This window comes from Notolepis coatsorum, assembly GCF_963971535.1.
Source record: "Notolepis coatsorum genome assembly, contig: SCAFFOLD_333, whole genome shotgun sequence".
Taxonomy (NCBI): Eukaryota; Metazoa; Chordata; class Actinopteri; order Aulopiformes; family Paralepididae; genus Notolepis; species Notolepis coatsorum.
The window spans coordinates 198,657-211,619 of record NW_028174174.1 but is presented as its reverse complement, the minus strand read 5'-3'; the positions used below and the strand labels follow the sequence as shown (position 1 = coordinate 211,619).

Below are 12,963 nucleotides of genomic sequence, written 5' to 3'. Positions count from 1 at the left end.
ACCCCCCCCCCCAGCTACGCCCCTGCTCCTACGTCTAATTTAGGCATTATGCTTAGCTGTTTTGGCATTACGTTCAACTGTGTTTGTGTTTTTTTTTTTTTTTTTTTTTATGTCGTGGATCAAACCAACCAACCAACGCAATTATGGTGTTTACCCGTCTAAGATGAACAGACGACACGGAGACGTCTTGTCTTGGGGCTGATTGAATCTGCCACCAATCATGTTTCTGCGTCGTGCTAAGCATCCCGGTGGTGTCTCTGCGTCGTCAGGCTCTTCCTCCATACAGAACATCTGGTGTCGTCGTCGTTGTTGTTGTTGTTGTTGTTGTTACATATGTAGTAAGGGGACCTCTTCATCATGTCCGGCGGCCGGTTGACATCATCATCATCATCATCATCACGCCAGTTACTGCGCTTATCGTTTCCTGCCACTCTGGTCGACTCTGACCTTCAGCTGGAGCGTCTGCTGTTCGAGTGGCGGCTTATCCGGCAGATGCCCTTTAATAAGTCAGATGTACACACTCCAACGGTGTCGCCGTGGTGACACTCCGCCACGATGGTATCGCCGCCGGTCCCCGACATGCACCCCCCCCCCCCCCCCCCCCCCCCCCCCCCCCCCGCTGCACGACGACCGGGGACGATTAGTTACTCTAATCTGATAACTTTTTTCCGTAAATAGTCATCTAACTTGTTACTTTTTTTTTTTACAAGCCAGTAATCTGATTACAGTTACTTTTCCAAGTGGCTGTGCGTTACTATTTAGTTACTATATCTCATAGTGAGATAAGATGACGTCTCACGATGACCGGTCTGAGCAGCCGATCATGATTTATGACATTATGCACTTTCAATAAAGCATTATATAAAAAGAAAAAAAAAAAAAAATTATGTTGTGGCAGCAGCAGGGGGGGCGACGACGACTTCGTAACCTAGTTACTTTCTAAGTTACTTTGATAATCAAGTAATCAGTAAAGTAACTAGATTACTTTTTAAAGGAGTAATCAGTAATCAGATTTTTTTTTACAAGTAATCTGTGGCATCACTGACTGCGAGCCATGCGATTGGTGGTCCACTTGCCTTGAGCTGTGATTGGTCCACTTGCCCTGAGCTGTGATTGGTCCACTTGCCTTGAGCTGTGATTGGTCCACTTGCCTTGAGCTGTGATTGGTCCACTTGCCTTGAGCTGTGATTGGTCCACTTGCCTTGAGCTGCACATTTCCCGCCTTTTCCTTGCTCTCGCGCGGAGGAGGGATTTGCAAAGAGTGCACAGAAAGAGTGCACCAGAGGTGTGCAAACACGCCTGTGTGCTTCAAATTGATTGGTCTATTTTATGAAATATAACAATTTAAAATACTTCTCATTACATTTAAAGCCCTCAACAACCTTGCCCCTTACCTCCCTAACTGTCCGACCTCCTCCACCGTCACACGCCCACCCGTCGCCTTAGGTCTGCTGATGCCAACCTCCTGACACCTCCCACGACCAGGCTCCGGACCTGGGCCGACAGGGCCTTTGCTGCTGCTACCCCCTCCCTCTGGAATGCCCTCCCCAGCCATATCCGTGATGCAAACACGCTGACATCTTTTAAATCAGCCCTCAAAACCCACCTTTTCAATCTTGCTTTTGACCTCTAATTCTGTCGGTTTTATTTTATTTTGTCATGTTTGTATTATTATTTTTTTTTGTTCTGTTTTTGTTTTGCCATAGTTTTGTTTCTTCTACCCATGTAAAGCGTCTTTGAGCATCTGGAAAAGCGCTATATAAAATAGATGTATTATTATCATTATTATTATTATTATTATTATTATTATTATTATTATTATTATTATTATTATTATTATTATTATTATTATTATTATTATTATTATTATTATTATTATTATTATTATTATTATTATTATTATTATTATTATTATTATTATTATTATTATTATTATTATTATTATTATTATTAAACTGCCTGTCAATCAAATGAGGTTGGACTCATTACAACTTCACCAAAACCAAAACTTAACATTCTTTAACTATAACTTGTAACTTACAAGTTATAGTTTACTTGTTTATCAATTCAAAAAAAATTATAAAAAAAAGAAATTTAGTCAGTATGAAAATCAAATAGTGAGATATTTTCTTTTTTTTTCTCTTTCTTTTATTCTTTATTCTTTATTATTATCATTATGATTGAATTTTTTCTTGTTTAACTGTGGATTGTGTGTTTCTTGTATAATGGTATAAATTATTATTTGTGTAAATTAGGTTGTACGCCGACCATTAAGTAAATACTTGTTTAGTTTAGGAATAAGGGGCAGATAACTATAAGATTTATTCTTCTTCCTGCTCATTTTGTCCATGGAATGCTATTTATGATTGTAATGAAGAAACTCTGATTGTATGATTCCATGTGGCAAATAAAAACTCTGAACTGAACTGAACTGAACTTATACGAATATAAACAAAGGCACGCTTTTTTGCAAGAAAACCCTGTTGGACATCTTTAACTGAACAATAGCCACAGTACAGTACAGTGTTTAGAATAGCCTAGAAGAGCACATGTAAAAACATTCATGAACCGGTTATAGTGTAGAATCACTATTGTGTTTTATCAATTGACAACGGAGAGTGGCAAACTAGACATTTGCTCAAATGGAAATGTTTATGAGTTCTATGCAGTGGAAAGGTTATTTATTTTCTTATGGCTGATTAAATTAAGGTGCTGTAAATAAACATTTTATGTAGAGTAATACACATAATATATATATTTTTTATTAATTTTCTTTTGACATCCACATAGCTTTTAGAAAGGTGCTGAATAAAAAATATTGCTGCTTGAAATGTGAAATTTGAAATGTTCAAGTTCTTTATTCGTCAAATACACAACAATACAGGGGCATTGCAGGTCATCAAATGTTTGTGTTTCAAGCTCGTACTCAACAGTGCACAATTAATGTACATTTTACGTGCATGTGTCCCTACTTCCCATTTCCCCACGTAGAAGGCACCTGATTGGATAAATGACATGCTGGTGCTCTAGTGCGACACCTAGTGGCTGAATGTTATCTATAGCACACAACTTTACATATCTATAGCACCTTTAACACACTTTGTAAGAGTTTACATCTCTATACAATACTGTCCCTTTGTGTATGTCATTATGGAGGTTCATATAATACAAACTAATTGGCCTACTTGAAGCCTATTTAGGCATTTTCTTTAACCAGGCTATTTGGTGACCTGTACAATTTAAAGAAAAATACATTATAAAAACAAAGAAATTCAAAGAATTTAGCTTTACTTTCCCTCATTATGAATGCTATTCCTAAAAAAAAAAAAAAACGTTTATGCTATAATGCCTATCAATCAAAACAGATTAATTTAAATTCTGTTGAATTGTTATAAAGCATCTACTGTATAAACAAGTCAGCCTATATAAACCATGGCTGGCTATGTCCATTTGTAGACTATGAATACAAATCTAACACATTTTCAGCTAAGAGAGTAATTTGTATTCAGGAGAAACTTTTTTCCACATCATTTTTTATGTTATAAATACACTTTTCAGATCAATACAGTGCTTCAATGGGGAAATTAATGTGATTTCAAACTTTTGCTCCAAGATGTGTAGTTATGAAAGCCTCTCCAAACGAATAGCCTTCAGGTATTTTGTTTAAGGCAGGACGTTTGAAAGTTGCAGTTAGTAGTACTGTATGTGTTAGTAGTCCTACACCATGGAAAGTGAAAACATTTGTATTGCTAAATAATTATTAAAACACACCACACACGCATACATATCATATATTACTATTCTTCAACCAATATAATGCTAAAATAATTCAATAAAGAAAAATCAAATAAGTGTGACAAAAAACACAAGATTCTTTTTAACTAAATAAAAATTTTCACCATAGAGAGTTCACTTATATCAAACCCTGCCCCCTTTTCTTGATTCTCCAATCGCAACTGTTGCTCCCCTCAGACAAACGGTCCATATCAGTGTTCTATAATACTTCATACCAATGTGTGTTGGCACGCTTGTAAATGATTGATTGCTTCTCACGATTGTTACATCTCTTTCTCTCTCCCTCCTCAGGTGCTTCCCCTCCCCTCCCGCCCGTTCTGATTGGTCATGACCTGTAGCCACGCTCCTTCCACAGCCCTCCTGCTCCTCCTATTGGTCCTAATCCTTGTCACTTCACAACCCGCCGGCACCGCCCCCGTGTGGGGGGAGGGAGGGCAGGGAGGAGGGGCGCTCGGTAAAGAGGACAACCTCAGCCCCTTCCTCTCGCTCCCCGGCTACCAGGGGGAGTGGGAAGCCAACCAGGCGGACTCTGCGCAGATACTAGCCCTCCTGCTGAAGGCCCTGGACCGCCCGCGAGGGACCGGGGTCGGGGGAGGCGGGGCAGGGGCAGGGGGCTGGGGGGGGGAGGGTCCGAGAGAGGACCCGGCCACTGCGGAGAACTCGGAGGGCGGCGCGATGAGAAGCGGGGAGGCGGAGAGGGGGGTGGACCGTCTTCTAGGAGGAGGCCTCGTGGCAGACGACCAGGGGGGCGACTTAAAGGGGCTGGAGGAGGAGAAGGAGGAGGGTCCAGGCTTGTCGGCGGCGGAGGAGGAGAAGGAGGCTCCCGCTGACGGAGGAGGAGAACAAAGGGAGAAGGAGGACCAGGCGGAGGAGGAGAAGTTAGCGGAGCAGCGGGCGGCCCAGCTGTCTCTCCAGAGGAAAATAAGAGGCTACTTCAAAAACATCGACCTGGGCCTCCAGGACAACGAGATCCTGCCTCCTCTGAAAGGCTACAAGGCCTACAACACCCAGCTGGCGCGCGCCAGCAAGAAGCTGCACTGGCAGGAGGGGCAGACGGCGCAGGACGGCCCCGCCCAGCGAGGAGGAGGAGGAGGAGGAGGAGGAGGAGGAGGAGGAGGAGGAGGAGGAGGCAACTTCATGGACGACTTTGAGAACGGGGGCGAGGAGGAGGAGGAGCTGGAGGAGGAGGAGGAAGAGGAGGAGAGCCTCTCGCGCCTGGACGAGGAGGCGAGGGCTCGCGCCGAGAAGCAGGAGGTGCTGCGGCAGCAGGAGGAGGCGGAGCGCGCCCGCGAGGAGGAGCAGCGGCTGGCGGACATCGCCTCCGACATGCTGCTGCGCTACATGGGGCGCAAGCAGCAGCAGCGGCGGCCGCCGGCCTACGTGATGACGCCGCGGCGGAAGAGCGGCAGCGTGGACGGCAACACCGCCGAGGACAAGCGCTCCGAGGAGCAGGAGCTCCCGGTCGACGACGAGGACGAGGACGACGAGGACGACGGCGACCAGGAGCAGCAGATGATCGACCGGCTGATCGAGATCAGCAGCAAGCTGCACCTGCCGGCCGACGACGTGGTGGAGATCCTCAGCGACGTGGAGGAGAAGAAGAAGAAGAAGAAGAAGAAGAAACGGAAGGAGCAGCTGCTGCTGCAGCGGAAGCCGGCGTCGGGGGGCGACGACGACAGCGACGACAACCCCGCCGTTGCGGTGCCGGCGCGGTTCCGCCCCCTGGTGCCTCCTCCGCTGGTCGCTCCGCCCATGTACCACCGGTACGCCGACGACAACCCCGGCGTTTACCACTACACGGCCTCGAGGAACCCCAAGAAGGCGTTCTACGTGTACAAGTCCAACAAGAAGTGGCAAACGGACAAAGCCAAGTCGTACAACAAGCAGGACTACTGGTACAAACCGCAGAAGAAGAAGAAGAAGCAGCAGGACTACTGGTACAAGCCGCAGAAGCAGTTCTTGGCCTTCCCGTCGTACCCGTACTATCAGAAGCCCTATCGCGCCTACTACCCCGTCTACTTCCCCTCCTCCTACCCCCAGAACCAGCTGTACGGTAGGCCTCCCCTTCCCCCCAGAGACCAGCCGTTCGCCCCCCCCCGTGGTGCGGACCTCGACGACTTTCAGCCCCCCAGGCGTAGTAGTAGTAGGCAGAGGGTGCTGCTAGGGGGTAAGGGCCGCGGCGGCGGTCAGGGCGCCCCCTGGAGGAGACAGCCGCCGCCGCCACAGCAGCAGCAGCAGCAGCAGCTCCTCCCCGTCACGTCTCCGTACATATCTAACTATATCCTTCCCCATCCACGGACCTACCGGCCCCTCCTCCCCCCCGCCGCCCCGGCCGCACCCAAGCCCATCCCCCCGACCACCATGAGGAGAGGCAGGGGCAGGCGGCCGCCCTACTTCTACACCACCTCGGTCGCCACCGCACCCGACGACTACGAGGAGGACGGGCTGGTCCCTCAGCTGGACAGCGAGGAGGAACTGGAGAACTTTATCGAGAGGATCTACATGAAACGTAGAATGTACTAATTAAAGAGACTTTCCCTGGGGGGTGGGGTGGGGGGGGGGGGGGGGGCGGGGGGGCATTTGTCAGAGCAGGAGAACCGACGGGGGGCGCGGGAACGAAGAGACAGCTAGATAGGTGTTAAAAAATAAAGAGAGAGAGAGGGATGATTTATAGGACATAAGATCGAGGAGCATGTTGAATTGAAGATTGACGGCAGCAGAGTTGAAGGATTGATAAGTGTAAACATTGATTTTTTATTATTGTCGTTAGTTCCCATGTATTTTTGAATTTTGGTCAGGAAGGCTTTCAGACGAAGCTGCTCTCTGTAACGTATTATTATTATTATTATTATTATTATTATTATTATTATTATTATTATGAAAGAGAACATACAGAGGTACGTTTCTGCCTCCATTCAGGTTGATCTCTGATGCCCCAGCATGGTTCAGTTTTCTAAAAGAACACACACACACACACATACTGTACATTATAGGGCTGACCCCTATTAGTCGAATAGTCGACTAATCGATCGAAAGGAGCCGTAGTCGACTGCCAACCTCTTAGTCGAATGCAAAAAAATATATATTATTATACTTTTATTTTATTTTATTTTATTATTATTATTATTATTATTATTATTATTATTATTATTATTATTATTATTATTATTATTATTATTATTATTATTATTATTATTATTATTATTATTATTATTATTATTATTATTATTATTATTATTATTATTATTATTATTATTATTATTATTATTATTATTATTATTATTATTATTATTATTATTATTATTATTATTATTATTATTATTATTATTATTATTATTATTATTATTATATATATTTTTGTATCATTCTTTCCAAAAGAAAAGAGGCCTAGAAGCGTGGCTAACGCTAATGGCACGCATACCAGAGGCTAACTGCCTACAAAAACAGGCACAGAGGCACTGAAAGAGGATTTCACCCATCTAATGAACACACTACTAGACTAGACAAATATCAAGATGTATCCATCAGTGGACCAATTGCATGCTTTCGCAGAGGACAAGAAGCCTTCAGTCGACTCCTTCAGACATTAAGCTTCACCCCCCACAGCCCAAATGGAATGATACAAAAAAAAATATATATATACTTTTTTTCTTTCAAATTCTTTTTTTTTATAGTCGACTATCCTTAGTCGGGGACAGCCCTACTGTACATGCACACACACTCACTCACTCACTCACTCACTCACTCACTCACTCACTCACTCACTCACTCACTCACTCACTCACTCACCTCACTCACTCACTCACTCACTCACTCACTCACTCACTCACTCACTCAATCACCCACTCACCCAGACATACATACATACATACATACATACATACAACAATATTGTCTTCACATAGTTAAGCGAATGTGCCCATTTGAAGAGCTCCATCTTTAGAGCATAAAAACACATTTCATTTAAATGCGATTTTTATAATTACCTTTCTCATTTCTACTTGGAACAACTTATACATCTGCAAATGTAAAAGGTGCCATATATACATTAGATATTGACAACACATCCGTTTAGTTTTTTTAATTCAAGAATCAGAATTTTGCCTATAGCAACAAGCAACATCGTTCTACAAGCGAAATATTGTATTGATAATATGATGAATATCATATTAGATAATATCACTATCAGATCATTGTCCAATAGCACAGACTTTAACAACAAACACTTCCCCATGTGATGGACGAGAGCTTTCAATCAAAGCAGTTGTAGAGACATGTATATATACAGTATATGGTCAATCATAAACCTACGTAGACCGTTTATGGTAAATCGTATACATACATATACAGTTTATGGTAAATCATAGACACATACGTATATAGTTTATGGTAAATCATAGACACATACGTATATAGTTATGGTAATCATATACATATACGTATATCGTTTATGGTAAATCATAGACATACATATATAGTTTATTGTAAATCATAGACATACGTATATAGTTTATGGTAATTCATAGACATACGTACAGCTTATGGTCATTAATGTACATACGTATATCATCGGGTTGCTCTTGCCTTCACACACCTCTCTCCCACCAGGAGAAGCCTCCATGTTCCTTCTCCTCCCTTCATTCCAAAAGAAAAACAATACTTGAAGACACACAATCAGTTGTAAAACCAGTGCAAAGGTTTAAACCATAAAAACCAAGAGGGACTTTTCTTCATTTTGAGAAAAAAAAATTAAATAAATAAAACTTTGATAAAAGCAGAGAGAGTTCAGGTCGGGGTGTCTTAAAGCATTACATGCACGTCTTTTTACTTGCATCAAAAAAAAATCACAAAAAAACTAAAACTAAAAAAAGGAGAAAAAAAATTGGAGAAACTAAGACGTGTTTCTTTGAATAACTGTGAACATAAAAAAAATAAAAATCATGTAAAAGGAAGCGGATGTGTGTCCACAGTGAAGCTGTTTGTCTTGTTAAAAAGAAAAAGAGGGGGGGGGGGGAAAGACAGTGGTGTTGTCGGTGTCACTTTTAGCATTGTAGATGTACAGTGTGAAATAAATATGCCTGTGCAATGTGTAAATAACAGCATGATATATGTTTTGCTATAAGAGGAAAAAATAAAAGCAATTATTTTATTAAAGTTCAGTTTGTTAATGCCTTGTCGGAGAGAGAGAGCGTGCTGTATCGATGTTGTACAGAGGCAGACATTTCTGGAGGCGTGGCCAAGTCGACCGCACCCGGGTCCCCCGAGACGAGACGGTCTCGAGCGATGTCACGCGAGTCTCGAGCAATTAATGTCAAGTCCCTCGTCAAAGTCTCAATGCGTTTCTCCTGCTTACAAGTGTGGTCCATCCAGCCAACACTAGATGTCCAGTACAGACCCAGCACCGAAAAATCAAACCTCTACTACTGCCCCTCCACCACTCCTCCACACTCCACTCCAAACTGATGTTGTTGACTCCTATTGTTCTGGACCGGGCCAGATGTCACACCTCCACTGCCTCCCACAGGCTGGGAGATTTTCATCCTACATTTCTATTGGTCCCAAACGCCCCAGCTCCGTCCGATTCCTTAGCTTTCTTCACTGTTTACCTTATCATGCATTGCAACACTAATATATGGGCAGTACCCCAAGTCAGACTGCCCCGAACCCACTTATTAAAAATTATCTTGGGGGGTCTGAGGGCAGTAGCCCCCGACCCCCTCTCTGGGAGAGCACTTGAGTCAAGTACCCTCCCTTTGTTCTCTTGGGGGTCAGCTCAGTCACCCCCGAAATATAACACCTGAGTGTAGTTCTACAGTGGTAGAGGGGTGTTACAGGAGCAGTGGAAGGGAACTGAATCTGGAGTGCTGCATCTGTAGCTCATAACTAGAAGTCGTAAAACTCCATTGGTGTCCAAACAAAAGGGTTAAAACAAGTCACAGAGCCGTCACAGAGTTGCTTTGTTCTGCATAATTCATTTTTGATGAACATGGGCGTTGTACTGGGTCCTGGGACTCCAGTGTAATGTGCAATGCACATGTTTTGGACGACTAATATCCACTGATAAATAGAGCTTGTTGCCTTTTGAAATACATTTAGTAATAACTGGAATTAGAAACTGGATATCTGAAACTGGAAATATGCATTTGCGAGCTGTATTTAATGATTTTAGCAGACAATGAGCTATGGGTATAAGGAGAGAGCAGGAAGGGTAGAGTAGATGAAATGCATTGTAGGGTTTTGGTCTTTTCATATAGGCTATGTTGACAATAAGAAAAGCTTTACACTGACTTTATCCTTTTAATGTCAAGTCACGAGTCGTTAATGTCAAGTACCAAGTCATTAATGTCAAGTCTCAACTCCTAAATGTGAGTCCCAAGTCTGCAGAACACCAGGTCAAACTGGGGCACATAAGGAACAAAGCCTTCTTCCCAGGAAGGAACCGAACGATGGACCGACTACTTCAATGATGCGCATCTTTAATCTTTATTCTATACTTATTGGTTTCACATAATAAGAGACGAACATCATGTTCATAATGGATTAGAAACGAACCTGATGGAGCGCTCTAGCGAAACGCATTGTCGTTTATTATGTGAAACAAACTAAATAAATATAGAATAAAGATATGCATCAATGAAGACCGTTTTCATCAGTCCATTCCATCATGGTGCATTTTCCAAGGAGTGTTCACAGGAGTGTAGAGGTAGGGGGGGGGGAGTGGAACTGACTACCCAGGGCCCCCAAGCTGGGGGTGGACCCTCAGAGGTCTGGACTTACAGGATAACTTTGCCGGTCACTTACCGGTCTCAGTGTGCTCTCCTGTGAAATGTATCGCAATCAGAATCTCTCTCCTCTTGCCCTCTTCTCATCCATCTCTCGGAGTCATCCAAGCTTGTAGCCCGTGCCGTCAAAGTCAAAATGGAATTATTCATCTTCATAATCATTATATAATAATAATTAGGGATGTCCCGATCCGATCACGTGATTGGGATCGGGGCCGATCACGTGATTTTCCGAAGATCGGGATCGGCAAAAAAGAAAAAAAATCTGGATTTTTTTTATTTATTTATTTTTTACTTTTTTTTTATTCAACAAACATGACCATGTTCACGTCTTAAACTCATACTGAGGCCTTAGTTTTGGTTTTAAATTGCATATCATCATTCATTTATTTATTGTCACACAGAGCAGAAGAATTTTGCCAAAACAAACCAATAGTATCCAGCTGCAGAACGGCAGACCAGCCACGGCAGACCCAAATTATTTATTATTATTATTATTATTATTATTATTATTATTATTATTATTATTATTATTATTATTATTATTATTATTATTATTATTATTATTATTATTATTATTATTATTATTATATTATTATTATTATTATTATTATTATTATTATTATTATTATTATTATTATTATTATTATTATTATTATTATTATTATTATTATTATTATTATTATTATTGTTATTATTTTTTTTTTTAATCCCAATTTCTCACATTACATTCACCCTGAATGTTGACGTTATCCAGGTGAAAAGTTAACTTCATTCAAGCGAGGCATTGCAATCCTTGACATAAATCATTTGATGTATAATTAAATCAAAGGAAATGCGTTTGGGTCCGAGAGTGTGGCTGGTCTGCCGTTCTGCAGCTGGATACTATTTGTTTGTTTTGGCAAAATTCTTCTGCTCTGTGTGACAATAAATAAATGAATGATGATAAGCAATTTAAAACCAAAACTAAGGCCTCAGTATGAGTTTAAGACGTGAACATGGTCATGTTTGTTGAATTAAAAAAAAAAATTAAAAAAAAAAAAAAAAAAAAACTTTATTTGATCGGATCGGGAAAGATCGGTATCGTTTAGTAAACACACTGCTCACCTAGATACAGTTTAGTAAACACACTGCTCACCTAGATACAGTTTAGTAAACACACTGCTCACCTAGATACAGTTTAGTAAACACACTGCTCACCTAGATACAGTTTAGTAAACGGACTGCTCACCTAGATACAGTTTAGTAAACACACTGCTCACCTAGATACAGTTTAGTAAACACACTGCTCACCTAGATACAGTTTAGTAAACACACTGCTCACCTAGATACAGTTTAGTAAACGGACTGCTCACTTAGATACAGTTTAGTAAACAACCAGCACACCTTCCCGCTCCTTCACCCCAGACACAAAACACAGTGAGAACAAGCGCCAGGGGAGGGCTTATGTCCATAACAAGCACGTAAATATTTTCAGATTACGAAGACTTGAGGGCGGCTGGGTGGCGCAGCGGACTAAGCGCTCGTCACCAACGCGAGAGACACTGGTATCGAATCTGGCTGTCGGCGTTGCCTCCGGCTCGGGCCGGTCGTCATACTGGCTCAATTGGCAGAGTCAGCGGGAGGGGAGTCGGTGGGTGGTAGTCTGGTCGTTGCAAACAGCAACTCCTACAGGTCGGTCAGGGCGCCTGCACAGCGAGGAAGGGAGATGGTCGAGGGTAGTGTGAGCCTCCCACACGTTACACCTCACCAATGAGAGTCCGTGCTGGCAGGTGAAAAGAAGTGACTGGCTGACTCCGCATGTATCGGAGGGGACATGCGATAGATTCTTCAACCCCCCTACGACCGACCAGTGGGGGGCACATGCGAGCAACGACCAGGAAGGGGATGGGGGAATTGGCATGACTAAATTGGGATGGGAGAAAAAACACAGAAAAACAGGACGAGAAAAAGTGGATCAAAAAAAAATTTAAATAAAAGATTACAAAGACTTTGAAGAATTCGATTTTGACTTTGACAGGACTGCTTACAGGTTTGAGCTAGAATACGCGGTCATCTTCGATCATTACTACTACTTTTTGATCTACGTTCTACAGTATGTTCTACTACCTTTCCCTGTACCCCCCCCCCCCATGCTGCTACGACACTTGAATTTCCCAGAGGGGATTAATAAAGGAACACTTGACTCGACGTGGAACTCCAGAAGATGGATGAGAAGAGAGCAAGAGAAGAGAGATTGGGATTGTGATACATTTCACAGGAGAGCCCACTGAGACCGGTAAGAATTGTGTTGCCCTGAGCGTGCTGTTCTTTCTTTTAGTTTAGTTTATTTGACAATTATTAAAATACGGTACATGATGTTACAACAAGTCATACATCCTAAAAT

The 12,963-nt window shown here is 42.5% G+C and overlaps 1 protein-coding gene across 1 annotated transcript; it reads left to right on the top strand.

Moving 5' to 3' along the window:
* Positions 1–4,122: 4,122 nt before the first annotated feature.
* Positions 4,123–6,318, top strand: LOC311247617 (uncharacterized protein; the record flags this gene model as incomplete). Its single annotated transcript, XM_084338642.1, has 2 exons — positions 4,123–4,871; positions 4,914–6,318. The coding sequence occupies 2 exons, from the start codon at positions 4,123–4,125 to the stop codon at positions 6,316–6,318; spliced, it is 2,154 nt and encodes a 717-aa protein (XP_084194768.1).
* Between the last annotated feature and the right edge of the window lie 6,645 nt (positions 6,319–12,963).